Source organism: Lethenteron reissneri, chromosome 10 (assembly GCF_015708825.2).
Source record: "Lethenteron reissneri isolate LAM-NWPU_2019-01 chromosome 10, ASM1570882v1, whole genome shotgun sequence".
NCBI lineage: Eukaryota > Metazoa > Chordata > Hyperoartia > Petromyzontiformes > Petromyzontidae > Lethenteron > Lethenteron reissneri.
The window spans coordinates 13,359,176-13,377,558 of NC_083788.1; the positions used below are offsets into that span (position 1 = coordinate 13,359,176).

The 18,383-nt window shown below is 45.7% G+C and overlaps 2 protein-coding genes across 3 annotated transcripts in view; one reads left to right on the plus strand and one right to left on the minus strand.

Annotated features, from left to right (window-relative positions):
- Nucleotides 1–13,123, minus strand: part of LOC133340966 (WD repeat-containing protein 90-like) — a 34,662-nt gene extending 21,539 nt beyond the window's left edge. Inside the window, 16 exon segments of the mRNA XM_061549513.1 lie at nucleotides 92–244; nucleotides 626–744; nucleotides 1,597–1,654; nucleotides 2,105–2,250; nucleotides 2,583–2,693; nucleotides 3,712–3,780; nucleotides 4,026–4,088; nucleotides 4,660–4,914; nucleotides 5,609–5,715; nucleotides 5,992–6,062; nucleotides 6,524–6,647; nucleotides 7,778–7,951; nucleotides 8,206–8,344; nucleotides 9,829–10,005; nucleotides 11,286–11,377; nucleotides 12,974–13,123. Coding sequence (XP_061405497.1) covers nucleotides 92–244; nucleotides 626–744; nucleotides 1,597–1,654; nucleotides 2,105–2,250; nucleotides 2,583–2,693; nucleotides 3,712–3,780; nucleotides 4,026–4,088; nucleotides 4,660–4,914; nucleotides 5,609–5,715; nucleotides 5,992–6,062; nucleotides 6,524–6,647; nucleotides 7,778–7,951; nucleotides 8,206–8,344; nucleotides 9,829–10,005; nucleotides 11,286–11,377; nucleotides 12,974–12,986 — 1,871 coding nt within the window. The 5' untranslated portion in view covers nucleotides 12,987–13,123.
- On the plus strand, nucleotides 12,760–17,738 carry LOC133340967 (noggin-1-like). Of its 2 annotated transcripts, none has more exons than XM_061549515.1 (2): nucleotides 12,760–12,853; nucleotides 15,364–17,738. In XM_061549515.1, exon 2 carries the CDS (start codon nucleotides 15,785–15,787, stop codon nucleotides 16,631–16,633), a length of 849 nt encoding a protein of 282 aa, XP_061405499.1. In that variant the 5' UTR covers nucleotides 12,760–12,853; nucleotides 15,364–15,784; the 3' UTR covers nucleotides 16,634–17,738. The 2 variants fall into 2 exon arrangements, with proteins under 2 accessions (XP_061405499.1, XP_061405500.1); XM_061549516.1 differs by having other exon boundaries at nucleotides 12,775–12,853; nucleotides 16,062–17,738.
- The last annotated feature ends 645 nt before the right edge of the window (nucleotides 17,739–18,383 follow it).

Sequence of the window (18,383 nt, forward strand, 5' to 3'; positions counted from 1 at the left end):
CCCCGAGTGATAGGATAGGGGCTGCTGCGGCCATCCGCAGGTGACACAAGCATCGTGCGGCCCTGTGGAGAGGTGAGGCATGGTTGCTCACAGCCGCTTGTCGTCGAGTGCCGGGCTGCGCTCTTGGAAGGCGACATCGGTGACCTCTGTGGAGTGCAGGTCGCCCAGGTCAACAGCGCAGGATCGCAGGGAGCCGTTCTGCAACCGCCACACACGAACGTTGTCGCGCCCGCACGACACCAGCCTGGGGACGCAACGCCAGCAGTGAGCACCCCTGCCAAGCCTGGGTCGCTCAAATGTGAACTAAATTATTATATTTAGTTTACGAGGTAAGGCCCACTGAGCTATCTAGCTCTCTTTCAGAAGCAAGCTGGCCACAAATGACAGCTCAACAAAGTGGCTTATGATGCGGAAATGTATAAACGCACGTTTCTAAATTTACCTGTAGCAGTCCCAACAACTTTGAGACCTCAAACATTACCTTTAAGGGAAGATACTAACTACACAGATAACACATTGCAGAAACGTACAAACACCGTGTGCCCTGGCCTTTCGCACACAGCTTTGTATCAACGACTGACACAGGCGCCTCGTCCCAGGGGAGCGGCGAGGACGGGAGCAACACCTCGATTCGTCGAACGGCGAGATGACCATCGTCTGCACGTCCACACCCGTGTGGGCCTTGGCGAGGATGAGGACATCTCTCCTGTGAGTCACCCCAGAGGTGTCCCACACCACCACCATCTCAACACCACACACAACCACATGGCACTTGATTACTGTGTATACTAGGCAGCGTGACGCTGCTTCAATTCAATCATTACAATCGCTTCTTAAGCTTAAAATCTATGCGTTGTACTCTTGATGTAAGAATGGGTGATTTGAGGTCGGTATATGTCGTATGTAATTGGTTCACATTAACCTTGCAGTCAGTAGAGAGTCCATATGCATCACAATGCCAAATTATTGTAAGATTCTTTAATAGAGTCACGGCCCGAAATTGTGACAATTCATAAAATTATGAGGGGGGGGGGGTTAAATCAATAAATTCCTCATATATAAATGTCTCTGAATACACAAAACTAAACATGACATTGACTATTATGAAACGTAAGTGGGCGGCTTGGGCAGGACACATTGCGAGAAGAGGTGATGGCCGATCGACAACAACACTCGTAATTGTGTGGCAGCTAAAAGAATGAACATGCCCAACAGGACCACCGCCACCGCAGAGACCGAGTGATGACATCAGCTCACATGCAGGAGTGAGATGGATTGTTAAAACACAAGGCCCTGGGAGGTGGTGAACGTGGAGAGGACTTAATCCAGCAGTGGATAGACCATGGTTTATTCATGCATGAGCAGAATACTTTCGGGTCATGGTGAGGCTTCGAGTAAGTTCACCATTAACTAAATATTGGTTATATAACTAAAACATGAATTTTTTTTGTAGCAGTCATATGACAGCGTTATTTATTTATTTACAACTTCATTGGGTTTTGGTTTGCTACTGTCGGTCATTCGGTGATCGTGACAATATAAAACTTAAACATATTACAGTTAGGATAATTGTAATATTGAAGAGCATGAACTCACAGTCTTCCCGTGACTGTCCCTGCCCACTCCACTGAGGACATCGCCACTCCATGAAAAGCTGCGCAAATTCACATGATTAGGGAACACACAAATATAACAATGTCATACATTATTCCCAAAGCTCCTCCTCGAGTGGACTAGGACACAAAAGAGGCAGCATCGTGGACACTCAATAATCCTCAAAGTATTCTTAATCACAGTACGGCTCCTGGCTTGTCCTCTTAACACAGCTCAACTCAACGTTGGAGCCACTCAATTGCTTCCAAAGTCAGGTGAGCTTCTTAGCCACGGCTCGTCTCATGTTCAGCTCATGGAAATCCTATCATGGCAAAGGCGGCTCAAGCTAAGCATGATTTTGCTCACTTGAGCCAGTACCCAACCTGACGTTCTCGGGCCCCTGATAATAAGGGCCACAAAGCACAGCTACTAGTTCAATGTTTATGAACATGTAATCGGCAGGCGTTATGTACTGTAACCAGGCGTCCTCTTCCAGCGGCACATTCCGCACCTGAGCGAGAAGAGTGAATGAGCGTGCGTCTTGAACATGGCGAGGCAGCTTCTCTTCTGGAAGTTCCAGATTCGCACAACAGCCTGAGGGCCGCTTTGCCCGGACGCCAAAATCTCCGTGTTGCCATCAAACGCCAGAGCGGACACCTGCCGAGAACCACAGAGCCGCGCGCCATGCCGTGCAGCGCACCACAAATTAACAGAATAAAGGGGACAGACATAACCTATGAAACAGTACCAATGAGACAGACGGAAGATTTGAGACATACGGTATATATGAGACAGACAAGACAGCACAAGAAAAATTGTTATAACATGTTTAAATGCAATCCCAAATAAAGACAATTCATGGAATCACTGTGGGGATGGTGGGGTGGTGATCAATCATTGCATGTCTACTGTCCACGGCCCCGTGGATTCACCGGTTGGGCCGTGAGTGTAGAAGGCAGCGACTACGAAGATGCACACAACAGACGCACCTTGTCAGAGTGTCCAGTGAGGAAGTGTTGCGACGACGTCTCCACATCCAGGGCCACAATAACGGCATGGCACGGGTACACGAGCGTGGCGCCGTTGCGCGTCCACAGAGCCTGCACGTGCCGGGAAATTGGTTTTACAGCCCCTGTATGACCCCAGCTTGCCCCTAACAAGTCCCAGTGCCAGAATTTATGAGAATGTCGACTATCTACTGCAAGTCCATGACATCGATTGTTTTCATTCAGTGTGTATCTTTCCCTAGGCTTTCCAGGAACGAATATTGTTGTTTAGCAGTTATGTGTTTGCTGTTAATCACGTGCACCATTTTCAGGGTGCTACTATGTTGAGTGCTCATGTGGTGCTGTTATTCTGGTCCTGCCAGCCTTTTTCTGTGCTAAAGGTGAATCAACGAGCTCATACTTTCCTCAGCTAACTAATGTGAAACGGTTATCATTTATTATCTAAATGGGCCTTAGTTAATAGACAATGACAAGGATATTTATTAAAATGTAATAACATTACAATTAAATATAGGAATACTTCCTGTCCGCATCCTTAAAACCTGAACCATCATTCATAACCTCGCCCCTCACTTTCCCTATCATCCTCCTTCCTTGCCATCTCTTCCCCTCCCCACACACGCAAACCCCATCCATTTTGCCCATCAGCCAATACAAAATGTAGAATTTATAATTCGTGTAAAGCGCTTTAATAAAAGCGCTATATACAATCCAAGATAAGATCAAATTACAATTAATTCATTTGTAATCGTTACATCTCATTGGTTGTTTCTGTCAGTTGATGACACCTATTAATGAAGCCCGGTCAGGTCACATGGTATGTCTTGACTTCCTGGATCTTGTCCTGATGATGCCTGACAGTCTCAGGCAAAACGGCGTATCTAATTGCCAAAATTTGGTTGTAAGAATTGTACTTCAACTTACCAATGAGCTGAAACAATAAGTGGTACGCTAAACGCTGGAAATCGTGACAATGTTATTTAGTTTGGCTATGCCGGGGGGTGGGGGGGGGGTCTTAACAGCACAAATTTGGCCAGATAATTACTTGGCCAAACCCAAAACTCAACGATGACTCACAATATTGGTTGCAAAAACCTACACGTTTACTTACATATCTGTTGGTTCCGCCACCAAACCCCACAACCCTCCTTAACTTCAGTAGTGGCTCAGACTGCAGGGTCTGTGGTCACAACAACAACAGCAATAATGCATGGGAATTATTACAATGCCACACTTACATTCATTACCACAATTCCATAGGTATCAACAACCGTACACTTCAAATGTGCGACTGTAAATGTGCCACATTCATAGCCGCCCTTGCCTTACCTCCGCACGCTACATATCTTTGTGGTCAAAGTCAGACAACGAATTTGTCTGACTGCATGTCTGAAACCTTTATATTCATGCAGGTGAGAGTCTGACCTTGTGTTTAATGACCGGAGTCCCGATTAGGTTCACAGCCTCTGGAACTTCCCGTGCAAGCATCTGTGGCGAAATGGTCATTCATTAGCTGTATCGTCCTGAAACGCCTGGCTTGTCTGCAGGCCTAAAAATGCTAAACACCCTCCTATTAAAAGAACAGTTATTACAACACAATGCCGTATGTTGACGAGTGCACAAGGTCATGCAGACTGGAGCCACGGGTCCCTGCAATGCCAAACACACTGGAAAGATCAACATGTTCCGCCGCAAGCACTTAGGGGCATGGTGACCCTGCCAGGAACGTTTAAATGAAGACCAGAACTTGACACTTTAATAGCATGCTTTACTTCCGAAAGGTCAACCTTTTAAAAAGTTTAATTCCATTCTGAATGTTGTAACAATAAATGTTGGCAAATGAGATGTTAAAAACAAACATTCATCACTACAAACGTATATCAAAAATGTTTAGATGTTTTCATTTTTTATTTTATTCCAAAATAGTTGTTTTGTTGGAAGATGTTGTACTAAGTCGTGGCACTTACTCAAGCCTGCTTTAACCCTCGAGGCAGACACACCGTGCAGCCAGGAGGGATGAACCGACCACTCTGAAGCCACGGCGGGTCCAGGATCTCACCTCGGCTGGCCGACTGTTACCGCCGCCCGCTCTGTGCGCGTACACATGGATGCAGCCGTCATCGCCGAGGGCTCCAGCTTCGTGCGGACTTGAGTCCGCGCCCGAGTTCTCTCCGTCGCTCCCCTCCCACGAGCCTTCCCCGCCGCCTGCTCGGCCGGTGTTGTCACCGCCATGGGCGCGCGAGATTCCATCAGTTGGTGTCCTCAGGTGCACCTCTGGCAGGCTCAACACCACGAGCCGTGACTTATCGGGTTGCTGCGCATTCAGCGAAGCCGTGGGCAGGGGGGGGGGAGGGAAAAAAGAAACATACGTTTCGTGAATTTATATTGCGGGCAACTATAGAGAGTGGGCAGGGACAGTCACGGGAAGACCGTGAGTTCACGCTCTGCATTATTACTCTTCACTAACTGTTGTAGGTCCACGGCCTGACGTGAAATCAGACAAAATAATTAAACTGGTGTGTGAACCTCGTGCTGACAGGTCTTAAGAAGCAAACTCCATAGGCATTTATCTTACACATAAACCTGAATGTCTACTGTGATGTATTCTAGATTGATTGTTGTGTTCGGGTACTCGGCTAGGCTCTTTGCATATTACCGATTTTTGCAACTGAAAGGATGAAAGGTTGTTTGTGTTTTTTCTTATATTGTTCACATACATTTTTCTGAAAAACATTACTTTTTAACCAAAGCTGAATTTTTACACCTGTCGTTTAATTTTCACGCAGTTATTTCGTAATGTACAATCTTTGTGTTTGCACTGCAGATCCCCCATTGCAAAAGTGACTTTTGCCTCAAATAACAATCTCAACTCGACTCATCAAACGCGTTATACGTTACACACGCCACCGACACGAGGCGGACTAGGGGCTTTTCATGCAGAAATGTCGGTGACCTCAACTGCTCTCCTTCCCGGCCCACGATGAAGCGGCCGGATGCACCGTGCGTACCTTCCTCGGCGCCGTCGTCTGCTGAATGATGGACGCTCGCTCGTGGCCAGATTTGCTGGCGTTCACCGTCCTGGGCATGTTCCTCGCTGGACTCATTTGCGCAGGAGCTGGGAAAATTTTACATTTTTTAAAACTCTGTTAAAGTCTCTTTTTCTGTTTGCGCGTTAAACTTCGCATGGATGCCGTTACACCCTTGGCCAGTTTCTCAATTCAAATGAGAGCTTTGTGCAGACACTGTGAAACTACGCATTTGCGGTTGCAATGGATCGTTATGAACTTGCTACACTTAATGTGCTTTGCTAGAAGCTATTAGGTTATTCAAAGAACTCGCTAATATGTCCATGTGTGCATAATGCTTGGCAATAGTCTCTGTACAACATTACCTGTGTCTGGTGGCCCTGCTTGCCCCTTCTGTATGGAGTCAAAGGGAAGGCGGTTTCCATTTGAAGGGAATCTGAAAAGAAGGCCAAAGTAACTGCTCAGAAGCAACTACAACAGGCAAATATCACCAAGTCTCAAGAAAGTTTGTGAGCCAAAATTACGTCAGTGTACGTCAATGGTGAATTATTGGAAGTGTGTACTTTGTGCATAGAATGAATGTACAAGCCACACTCTCGTTATGCTCCAATATTTGCCCTTTGCATTTAAACGTTATGGCTGACAGCACGGCTGGACTGGGCTATCAGGCAAATAGGCATTTTCCTCGTAAGCCAGTCCTGAAATTAGGCCATCACAAACTGGGCCCAAGTGAAATAATTTTCAAGATGATTGAAGTTTGGTTTTGAGAGTGATGCCTTAACTCCAGGACTGACTTGTTGGAAAAAAACAACCAGTTACCCACTAAGCCAGTCCACCTCTGCTGAAAGATAGACATTAACACGTGGAGCACAAAGTTTGCTTGTGGCTGTACCGCACCTGATATAGTCATAGAACTCGTGCCAGCTGGAGTCTTTGGGGACTGGAAAGGCCATTTCCCGTGGCATTGCCACAAAGCCCTGGGACATCAGACCTGAAAGCTTGGCCTCGGCAAAAGTCAGACCTGTCGGTGAAGCAACAGACATCACAGCCTGGTTTTCTTTCGGAATTGTGCCCACTCGGGTCACCCCACAGAGCATTACATTTTAAAACAAGATAGTGTGAAAACAAAACTTCCCGTTGTGATGCTCTCCATGCGATGAAGTTTTCAGTATATCTTACTCGAGTCACAAAAATAAACAACAGCGATGATACAACATGACATGTTTAACTAAAGTTTGGTTTTGTAGAAGTGGAAAGTGGAAACTTCATTTGTGAAATAAAAATACAAAAGTACAAAAGTAGGGACATGAGCAAAAATGTGTAATGCAACTCGGTACAAAGCTCATCAAAGGAACATTTATTGTACATGAAAGAAACTTCTTTCGTAGAAGGATAAAAAAACACATCTGCTTGAAGGTAAAACTGCCTCTGAACATAGAAGCAACAACATTCTTATGTTTTGCAGCTCAATGAACTCTCAAATCCCCTTATCACTCCCACCCCTCCCTGCTCTTAAGTGTCACGGCCATTCGAGAGGGAAATTGGGACGAGAGCCCTTCATATGATGTTTTTGCCAAATCAATGATTGCTGTACGCCAAGTACAAATGCAATTGCATATAAGTACAGATGGCCAGGGAAATTGCACTGAATGTCCTCACACCAATGTGACCCTTTTCAAAATCTCGGTTGGTGTTATGGGGTCAAATGAATGAATGGAAAAAAACTAAACACATTCGTTATGGGGACCATTGCCCGACTCATCATAGAAACGTCACAAAAAGGACCAGTGGCAAAACGTCACCTATTCTATTCATTTAATTTAATTCCTATTGTACATGTTTCACTTTAAGACAGTTTTATTGATGACTGTGTTGTGATCTTTTGTTCATTGTGTTTGTGCAGAATTGCCCGCACAGTATCAACAAATAATTTGAATAAATATCAGTTACTTAGAAAACCAGTACGTGCATGATTAACATGCACAATTAGCCCAAAAATGTCGCAATGTCTCCATCATCAACGATGAAGCGTATCCCCAATGCAACGTGTTTCCGCTGAATTGACGTGAATCTCGCCCGACACGTATGCAGTAAAACGATCATCAAATGCTAAAAGGAAAATTACGACCGTTGACAGGCAAAGGATCCCACCAGGCTGGTAGACGGCGTCGCTGGTGAAGATGTTGCGCACCATCATGCAGGAGCACAGCTTGACACTCTTGACGTGGCTGTAGCACTGGCTGAGGTAGCAGGACAAGACATGGTGCAGGTCCAGCATGAGGCACGTCCATCGAACGTTTCCTGGAGCTGGACCTCGGTCATCCGCTACCAAACACACGGCACATTTGTCTCCCGTAAGCCAACATCCGTATTCTTATTGCCCTGCGTTTTGGATTGCAGGAGTGAGTCACTATGCTCTATCATGCTGACCAGATTGGCCTTAAATAAGCAAGCATCCATAAATCGTACCAGGGCATTGCATTCATTTTACTGCAATAAACAATGCAGAGAGAATAAGGGCATCTGGGAACAGCAGCAGAGATTAGTGTGATGTGAAGGAGGCATCGGTTTTCTATAACCTTGTTTGTTGGCGGCTGCAGTTCGTTCATGCACGGAGTCCTTGGCTCCTCCACACAGGAAGGGAAACTGCAGCCAGGTGTTGGTGGATTTAAACTCTTTGAAGAGATTCGAGAACGAAACCCGGATTACCAAACCTTCCTGCGGAAATGCAATGACACAAAAAATATGTTACCTTTTACAAGCAGCCAGTAGCCATCAAGTTGTGCCCAAACATGTGAAAGGATTAGAGAATCTTTAATCATGGGTAGTAACACAACCTTACATCTTTTCTCATAAACACTGCCTTATAAAAGAAAATCTGTTTGCATCATTAACAGTGTATTATAACAGAATATAGAATTAATGATGTCATCGTGGCCAAAGCCCTTAATGCCACCACACCTCGCCAACGCTTTCGACCCTCTCGCAAATCCCACAGCTGCGAATGGTCTCCCACCGTCAGATCTTCCCCTTGATCAGCGGACTCGTGGAGACCACTCCAATTCCAGTCTCACTAACTGGCCCTTTCAAGTGTATAGCTTCCTCCCTGTCTTAATAATAGCTGCCATATGTTGCTCCAAAAGATAGGATGTACGTATATATGTAAAACCATTAAGAAAATAATGAGAAATTAGATAACACTTCACAAAAATGATTGAAGATGCCATAACAATCAATGGGAGCATAAAAACAGCTAGACGTTGATAATGAGTAAATCACAATAAATAGTCTGTCGAGAGCAAAATGGAACCATAATGCAGGACTGCGAGAATATCAAAACTAACGGAGGAATGCGATGCAGATCTTTAAGTGTGACACAATTCATATAACTCAGGATACAAATTGTCAGACGAAGAAGAGAATGTCCCAGATGCCAAACTTGAAGAAGTCTGACTGACTTTACTGTAATCTATATATATAAAATCGCAAATCTGTCTGTCTGTCTGTGTGTGTGTCTGTCTGTCTGTGTGTCGCCGGACCATACGCAGTTTCATTGGACGAAATGTGAGGGATTTGCGAGACACGATTGGTCCGTTTGGTTTTCCACGGCGGTTGCCCCTGGCAACGGGTAGCGACGCATTCGCTGCCGGGTGGACGCCATTTTTAATTCCCGTTAAAAATATGCGCACGCATTAACACGCGACTCTGAGGTAAATTCATCAAAGTTTCACGTCCTCTTCACTCCCCCCCCACCACAATGTGTGCAATTACTATTATAGGGTCGGTAGATAATAAAATTATAGCAATTAGACAGTATTATTGTAGCGCGGGGGGGGGGGGGGGTAACGGCCCCAGTACCCAGCCTCAGCCGGGTGGGCAATTTAGGCGAGGCCGGAGGCTCTGCACGGTACTAGGCCTCGACACCCCACCACACTATAGGCCGTACATATTACTGCACAGCGGCCGAGGAGATCGTGGCTGGGGGGGGGGGGGGGGGCAGGGGTAGCAGCCCATCTGTGTATATATGTAAGGTTATTAAGAAATATATTTTTCACCCGGGCAACGCCGGGTACTTCTGCTAGTGATACTATATAATTTGTAACCGTACGAGGGCCTATTGAGACGGAAAGCCTCTTATTCACGAGAGATTTGGGTATGATTTTCTTCCACCTCGCCTTGGGGGCCAGGGAGACTGCACTCACCTGTGTGCACACATCAAGATGAACTACGAAGAACTTGTTGGGCAGGGGCTTGAACAGCAGGTACAGGAACCGCCCCGTAAGTCCGAGCGAGTGAGCGGGCGAGCTCGGCAGCTTCACATAATTTGCTGCCGGAACCGAGCCTGTGATCCGGTACACGGTAGCCTTCAGAGTCTTGTCCTGGTTAGAGGAAAAATCGCATGCCACGTGCTCTTGCCATTAACAAAATAACACGCCCTCACTGTGCTGTTCACAGTGAGAACCTGCATTAAATGAGCCAAGACAAGAGTGGAAAAATAATAAACAAAACAAAAGGTAACACTTTGTACCAAACCTAAAAGGCACAAGGCCCACAAGGAATCATGGCATTCAAAACTCACTACAAATGCAGTCCAGTAAAGGCGACATTCCAGGATCTAAGGGAGTGTCTTCTTTCATTCCATGCAACCAACTGTTGTAACCGAGTGGCGCGTGTTACTTAAGACATCTTCTCGCGAGAGTGGGAACACAGAGAGTGCAATACGCGTAACTCTTGGGCAGAGGGCACAATCCAAATGCTGTACCCCTTTAATAAGCGGCTTTCATAGGCCCCCTTGGCTACTCAACAAGGGCTGCTCTGGCTACTCGACATGGGCCCTAATGCCTACTTGTTCACACAGCTTAAAATGTGTTTTCACACGCCTGCATTTTCAAACCACATGCATTTTAGCCCTTGATTACTTTAAGACAGTGCTGTGTGTCGAGCCATTACAATGCTGCTAAATGTGGTTAAAGTTTTGACAATAAAGATTGACTGGAGTGCTAATGGCACTGGAAGACATTTATTGAAAGCTACACAACACTGGAATAAAATTTAAATATAAATACAACACCACCTCAAGATATGGCTGAAGAAAAAAAAAACACATTAAATTAGGGCTTTCACTTTACCAAAAATGTAATCTCTGAGGCTTCAAAATCTTGGCCTAATTGAAATGTGACGGCATAGAAAAAGTCTGCCCCTAGTGAGGATGAAGAGGCATACTACTCTGAATTCTCTTCAGAAGTAGTTTGGTTACCTCATGTTGTCGTTCTCTGACACAGAGATGTGGAGTCCCGAATGTAAAGATCTGCATCAACAACAAGGCAACTCCTATGACTAATTGGGAATGGGACGCAAGCGTAGGATTGATCACCCTGTCACTGGCCGCCTTTGGGGAGGGTGTATAGTATGAAAAGCCGAAACACCCTAGGAACCAAAGGTACACTACTGACGATGCGATCCCCAAATTTCACCAGGCTCACTGTTCATGAACTCTTGGAAGTGCTTGCACAAAGGATAGTAACATCTCATCCTGTGTTCTTTGGAATCGGAATCATGTCATGACGCCGATAACACAACAACTCGGGGAGGGGGGCTCGAATCTGCATGTGAACATGAATGCAGTGAAAGAGAGCATGTGATTGAGGCAATTACTCACCACCACTGCCGATACATCTCCGTCTTTCGCCGCTCTTTTCCACTCGTCCACTTTGAAGTGTTTGAAGACGTTGACATAAGGTTGTTGCCACACTAGGAGAAAAATAAATAAACCATTCAACACATGTGAGCCGTGGGCAAATATTTTTGTTATGTTGTTACACAAAATATTTATTTACCCCACAGATTTAAAATGGTACTCTTACTCTCTTCTCAACAGGTGTATCAAATTTGTAAAATGGGATGGCTTCATATCTTACAGGAGTGTTGGGAAACATGAAGACGTCTTGAAAGGAAATGTTTTATCCCACTTATTTTAGTGGGGTATATAAACATGGATCACCCGGCATAATCAGACATACACGTACCTATCCACGCAAATATACACACAATACACCCATTGATGTGCACAGATATAAAGCGCCTATGATATGCAGTCGTGAGATTATCATTTCGCTTGCATACTCAGTTTAGCCCTACTGAGTCTCATGAATGTTTTTCAGGAGGGTCCCACCAAAATTTCGCAGTCGGGGGCGATGATAGCTTCAAATTGAGTAATTATGGGTCTCTGTGTGAGTCTGTGTGAGTCTATGGGTCTCTGTGTGAGTCTGTGGGTCTCTGTGTGAGTCTGTGGGTCTCTGTGTGAGTCTGTGTGAGTCTATGGGTCTCTGTGTGAGTCTGTGGGTCTCTGTGTGAGTCTGTGGGTCTCTGTGTGAGTCTGTGGGTCTCTGTGTGAGTCTGTGGGTCTCTGTGTGAGTCTGTGGGTCTCTGTGTGAGTCTGTGTGAGTCTATGGGTCTCTGTGTGAGTCTGTGTGAGTCTATGGGTCTCTGTGTGAGTCTATGGGTCTCTGTGTGAGTCTGTGGGTCTCTGTGTGAGTCTGTGGGTCTCTGTGTGAGTCTGTGTGAGTCTATGGGTCTCTGTGTGAGTCTATGTGTCTCTGTGTGAGTCTATGGTCTCTGTGTGAGTGAGTCTGTGGGTCTCTGTGTGAGTCTATGGGTCTCTGTGTGAGTCTATGGGTCTCTGTGTGAGTCTATGGGTCTCTGTGTGAGTCTATGGGTCTCTGTGTGAGTCTATGGGTCTCTGTGTGAGTCTATGGGTCTCTGTGTGAGTCTATGGGTCTCTGTGTGAGTCTATGGGTCTCTGTGTAGTCTATGGGTCTCTGTGTGAGTCTATGGGTCTCTGTGTGAGTCTATGGGTCTCTGTGTGAGTCTATGTGTCTCTGTGTGAGTCTATGGGTCTCTGTGTGAGTGAGTCTGTGGGTCTCTGTGTGAGTCTATGGGTCTCTGTGTGAGTCTATGGGTCTCTGTGTGAGTCTATGGGTCTCTGTGTGAGTCTATGGGTCTCTGTGTGAGTCTATGGGTCTCTGTGTGAGTCTATGGGTCTCTGTGTGAGTCTATGGGTCTCTGTGTGAGTCTGTAGATCACAACTGCAGTGCACAGCAGCTTGTAGGCGTTGTCATAGAAACGCCGTTGGAACTTACAGCAGCAGCTGCGTGTGTAAGCACGCACTAAGGAGTAGATTGTAAGCGCGCAATGAGCAACACGAGGCAATGCAAGCACAAGTACAAGGTGGGAAAACAAACATTTAACGTTTTAAAAGAACATTTTAAATCGAATTCCGTTCGACAGAGGCGAACTGATGATCGCCCTCCCCTCACACCGCCGCTCACGTCAGGATGCCCAACTCACGTTTGCTCGCCATCGTGTTGTCGATGTGTGTGCGCGTTGTTGTTGTTGTTGCCGTTGTTGTTGCCGTTGTTGTTGCTTGAACCTTGCTGAGCACTCATCAGCTTTAACACAAATACGCGAGACAACGTTGAAACCTGTTCAAGTGTACAACATAAGACGCAGGCCAGAGCAGTGGATCGCAGCGCCGACGGAGATCGCCGATTGTGGCGGGCGCGGCGCGCGGGAATCGGAGCCGCGTCCCGATCGGCCGTCGATTGCTTTTGCCACATTGACACTCCTTGCGTCAGATGCCGGATTATAAGACGCACCACCATCCAGTCCGGTGCCCGCTTATTTCTATACTCTTTGGTTCTTTCGGTAAAGTCACGTAGGTATAAAATAAAGTAAATCACTTATTTCTATTCAACAACTCCCCTTTCCACAACAAACTAACATGACCATCGCTGTCAATCCCCTATCAGTGCCCTACCTTGTTACAGACAAATTCAGACATTGTTGGTCACCCCATGCCCTTTCTAAATAAAGTTCCAGTTTCAAGTTCAAGTTCATTTATTTGGTATAGCCCTGTGAGCCATCGGCTCTTGTAATGGGTGCAACCGCAACAAACAAAAAACAAACATGAACAAGAAAACATCTTAAAGTGACTAAGTGCAAACAGAAAATCCAAGAAAGACAGCAAAATATTGCAGAAAAAGCACCGTACACCAACGCTGTGTACAAAAATCACAATAGGATGCAAGTCAAACAACAACAACCACAGGACAACTTAGATTAAGGCCATCAGTCTAACTCTGTACTACAACAAACAAACATGGGCAAACCAAAAACTTTTCCAAAATCACCAAAATAAAGCCATGAAAGCAATGAAACAGTGATCATAGGAACTGTGACCGAATTTTCACAATAAACGACATAAACAACATGTACTACCAAACTCTGTAGCCATAGCTGGCTGCATGAGTCACTCCACAACAGCAGGAGCATCAGTCGGAGTATCAACTTTTTTCAATGCACCTTTAAGATCAGCACGCTAAATCAAAACACATGTCATACTTTGCAGCGATCATCCGGAGCGAAATTTTTTATTTTAGGCCACTGAATAGCAGTGTCAGCTAGGGGTGTACAACTCCTCTAGAGCAGTTTTGAGTGAAGATTAAAATCTCAACGTTCATCCCACAAAGTCCCATCACAAGGGAGTAAACACAAACAAATGGACAAATGTTTTGTTGTTGCCCCTATTGAAACGGCTGTAGGCCGTGTGTAGGTGCCTGCAAACTCAATGTCCCTGTACAAGAATACGGGGTAAACTGTACGGGTTGACATTTAGATGTTGCGTAAAATATGAATGTCCAGTCGCAATGAAGTTGTACAATTTAACACGTAGGCTTTCGCGACCAATATCATCCATAGTATCGTTTTTGGGTTCAATCGCTTAAATAGGTCCCCATTGCAATGGATACCTATTGCATTGGGTCCCCATTGCAACGAGTACTCATTGCATTGGGTACCTATTGTAATGGTACCTATTGTGATGGGTGCCCATTGTGCCCATTGTGGTTTAGATGGGCTCACGAGTGACGTCATCACATCCTCGCCTCTTATTCTTGGTTCTTTCGGTAAAGTCACGTAGAAGGGAAACAATAAAATAATAAAAATATTTAAAAAATGATATTGTTTTTATATATTTAATATAAAATAAAAATATAAAAACTAAAATAAATATTGTTTTTATATATCTAATATAAAAACAATTGTATTTTTTTTCCCTTCTACGTGCCTTTACCGAAAGAACCAAAAATATGAATCCCTGCAGTCACGAAAGCTTTAAATCTAAATTTAAATCCTCGCCTCTATTTAAGGAACGAGACAGGAGGAGGATTTCTACACAAATCTGGCTGCTGTCCGCCTGATGATGCCGGTTGTAGTTACTGGCGAAACGTCGTACTCAGATTGTGAATGTTGTTTGTGGCTTTGCTCTCCAACACACAACCGGTGTGCTGTACTAGTGACGAATTGTCCACTTTCTATTTACGTGACAATCTTTACTAGTTGGCCATGCCGGGTGGTAGCGGGTTTAACGATCTAACTCAACAACCTCTATTATGGAAGTTGTATAAACCTGGCCAAAAACCCACGCAGGATGCACTTCGGATTATAAAGACGCACACACCACCCCCCAATTTTTTGTTGTAAAATCCGGGGGGAGTGTGTCTTATTATCCAGAGAAGACGGTGATCGATCAATGCTATCTGTGAAGTGTATTATGCAAGACCACATTCCATGTGAACCCATACGATTTACTCTGTATTCTTGTACCGCCGTTTCAATGCGGGCAAAACGAATGTTTTGTCTATTTGTTTGTGTTTCTCCCCTGTGATGGGACTTTGCAGGATGAACGTTGAGATTTGATTCATTCATAAGGGAGCAAGGGGTGGCCTTGGGAAATCAGTGGAGGGAGAAGAGAGACGTCTCAACACGTGGACTTGAACAAAATAACCTGCACGCACTCATGTCCACAGCGCAAACGAAACCTCCACACTTTGATATGGCACTGGTCTAATTCATGGCACAAACGTTTCTCGTCACCGTTTCTATTCCTATCAAAGAGGACGCGAACTCTGACCATTCGCCTTGACAATTTGCCTCCGATTTCCCCCCGGCGTGGTATTTCGTCCACAGACTGTGTTTTTTTACGAGGCGACCGAACAACCTTGGCGTCAACATTGTGATGTCTCAAAGGCAAGGTTGTCTTGTAAGCTGCCCATATAATAAACAACGTGCTTCAAGCGATCACACTTCGACGCAGCAGCCATGGATGTGAAGAGCTTGCTGCTGCTGCTGCTGTCAGTCAACTTCGCTCTCTGCGTAGTGACCTCTTCGGACGAGTCTCGAGGTGACGGCGATCCGAGAGGAGGCGACGACTTTGGTCTCTTCGCTTTCGGACCCAGCGACGTGGGCCAAATGTCTCGCCCGATGCTGCTTCCTTCGCGAACCCACGGCGCGTTCAGCTTGCCATTCCGCGAGGAAAACTACCTGTACTTCCCCAAACAGAGGGACCTCAAGTCCGCCCGACTGCACAACATTCTAGGCTCGTCCTTCGACCCATTCTGGATGTCAGTCAAGAGGCCCAGCAGCAGCAGCGGCAGCACGACCAGTGACACGGGGTCCCTGGCCACTCGGAGCTCCGCCGTGCGCAACGCCGCGACCGCCGCGGGCAGGAAGCTGCACGCCGCAGCGAGGGCCCTCAACTTCACCGTGCTGACCGACTCCGGAGCAGCGGTCACCGCCACAGAAGCCACCGTGGCCTTCATGACGCGCTGGCTGCTACAGAAGGCCGAGTGCGGCGTCTCCTCTTCGTGGCACGACCTCGGCTCCGTGTTCTGGCCGCGCTGGATCCGGCTGAACCACTGCGAAGAGAGCGGCGGCGGAGAAGGAGGAGGCTGCTCCTGGCCGGCGGGGATGTCCTGCGCACCGGCGCAGTCGACGCACATCAAAATCCTGGCCTGGCACTGCTACGCGTTACGCAGCGCTGCCGTGGACGGGCAGCCCCCCCCGCTTCAGCCCCTGCAGAAGTGCAGCTGGCGGCTGGTCCCGTACCCGCTGGTCACTGCCTGCACGTGCGGATGTGACAAACACAGCACGGGACACGGATGGGAGTGAATCTCCCCGCAGCAAAACAAAAAACCCACTGCGACGTTGTGCATTGGTGTTGGGGAGGACGATGTCAAGGACCCCCCCCCCCCTTTCATTGGGGGGGCTTTTGGGTACGGAATGAGGCAAACGTCCTTGTCTCGCGGTGTGTTCAAGACTTCGATTTTGCTGCGTCGATCTCAGTGTTTTTGCTTCTGTCATTCTGGTGGGCCAATTTGCTCTTGCAAACGATCCTCCGCTGTCCTCCTCTCTTGAGAGTTCTCACCTGCTTAGACAAAATAAACTCGAACAAAGCTCTCAACTTGGTTTCACGGTAAATTGTAAATGTCAGGCTGCAGTGCCCAAATCCCTTGAGCTCGAGTCGGGGAATACGATCTTGTGTGCAGGAATATCACGTTTCTACATGTTGATTTGTAATCGAGAGAATGTTATGTCATGTTATAGTTTCCATAACGAGCATACGATGTATATTCAATTGCACAAAACGAATAATATTTGTATGTGCACTGTAATAGCTTATTTTTTAAAAAGAAATATCCATAAAAATATAATATAGCATTAACCTGCTTAATTATTCATACATCTTTAGATACTACATATACAGCATAATGTATATAATATCATTTGGATACACTTAACGGGTTTCTGAAGTCTGTAATTCAATCAGGAAGTGCAGCCCAACTTAAAACCTGGGCTCAGATTTCCACGTAATTGAGGGGCATAATTTAATTTGCTGGATAATTGCATAAAGATATAACTGTTGAATATAGCCGTGCACGTTGTAAATTGAGAGGTGTACATTTAAACGATGCAAGAGAACGAATTTAGATGTAATTGTACGGTTCTGTAACAGAAAGTGACACTTCTTTAGTTAGCACTTATTAGCATTACCATCTACAAATCCAGGTAACTTACACTACAGTAAAAATAACGTATGCATATTTGCAGCAGTTAATATACCAAAAATAAACCATTTTGATCCCCTATCAATATCATGCTGTACTATCAGTTATATTAGGTCATGCTTTTTAGAGGTAAGTTTCTAAATTATATAATACATCTCACAACACAATAATCAATAACACCATGGCCTTAAAAGAAAAATATATATAATAGGTGGCATTTTGGGCAATGGCGTTTTCCTATGCGTCATGAAAAAGGCCCATTCCTTCAAACGTCACCTATTACATATTACAAAAATATAGAGGTGCTGACGAATGTGTTGACTTTTTTGGTGTATCACTGCAAATTCAGAATCACCAAATAATTGAAGTTATATCATGGAGTCGCAGAAGTTGATGTTAGAATGCCAACAGCAGCTTCCTTAGTTACGGACTAAAAAGCTTAAAACTTAAGCCTGTTGCACACCGACCAATCTGACCTCGGTCGCATCCGACCCGGCCCGACAAATTCGTCGGCGACACCCGAGACTGGCGGAAGGCATCACGCACACAATCCATCAGACCGTCAAGAACCCCAAGTCTCGACTATTCTCCCCGACGAGGACAGATTTTATAATCCATAACCGTCGCGCCTGGTGTCACGTGGGTTAGTGATGTGGCATTCTTCTATTGGTTGCTGGTTTGCTCCATCTCAACTGTGTGGCAAAATAAAAATGTTATCTTACCCCAGCTACAATAACAGGCTACGCGATTAATTGTAATTAACTTACACACATTCTCCTTAACACAGGTGGAGTCGTAAAAGCAATTAAAATTAACCGCGTGGCCCGCCATTGCTTTGCACGTGATTTTGAGGG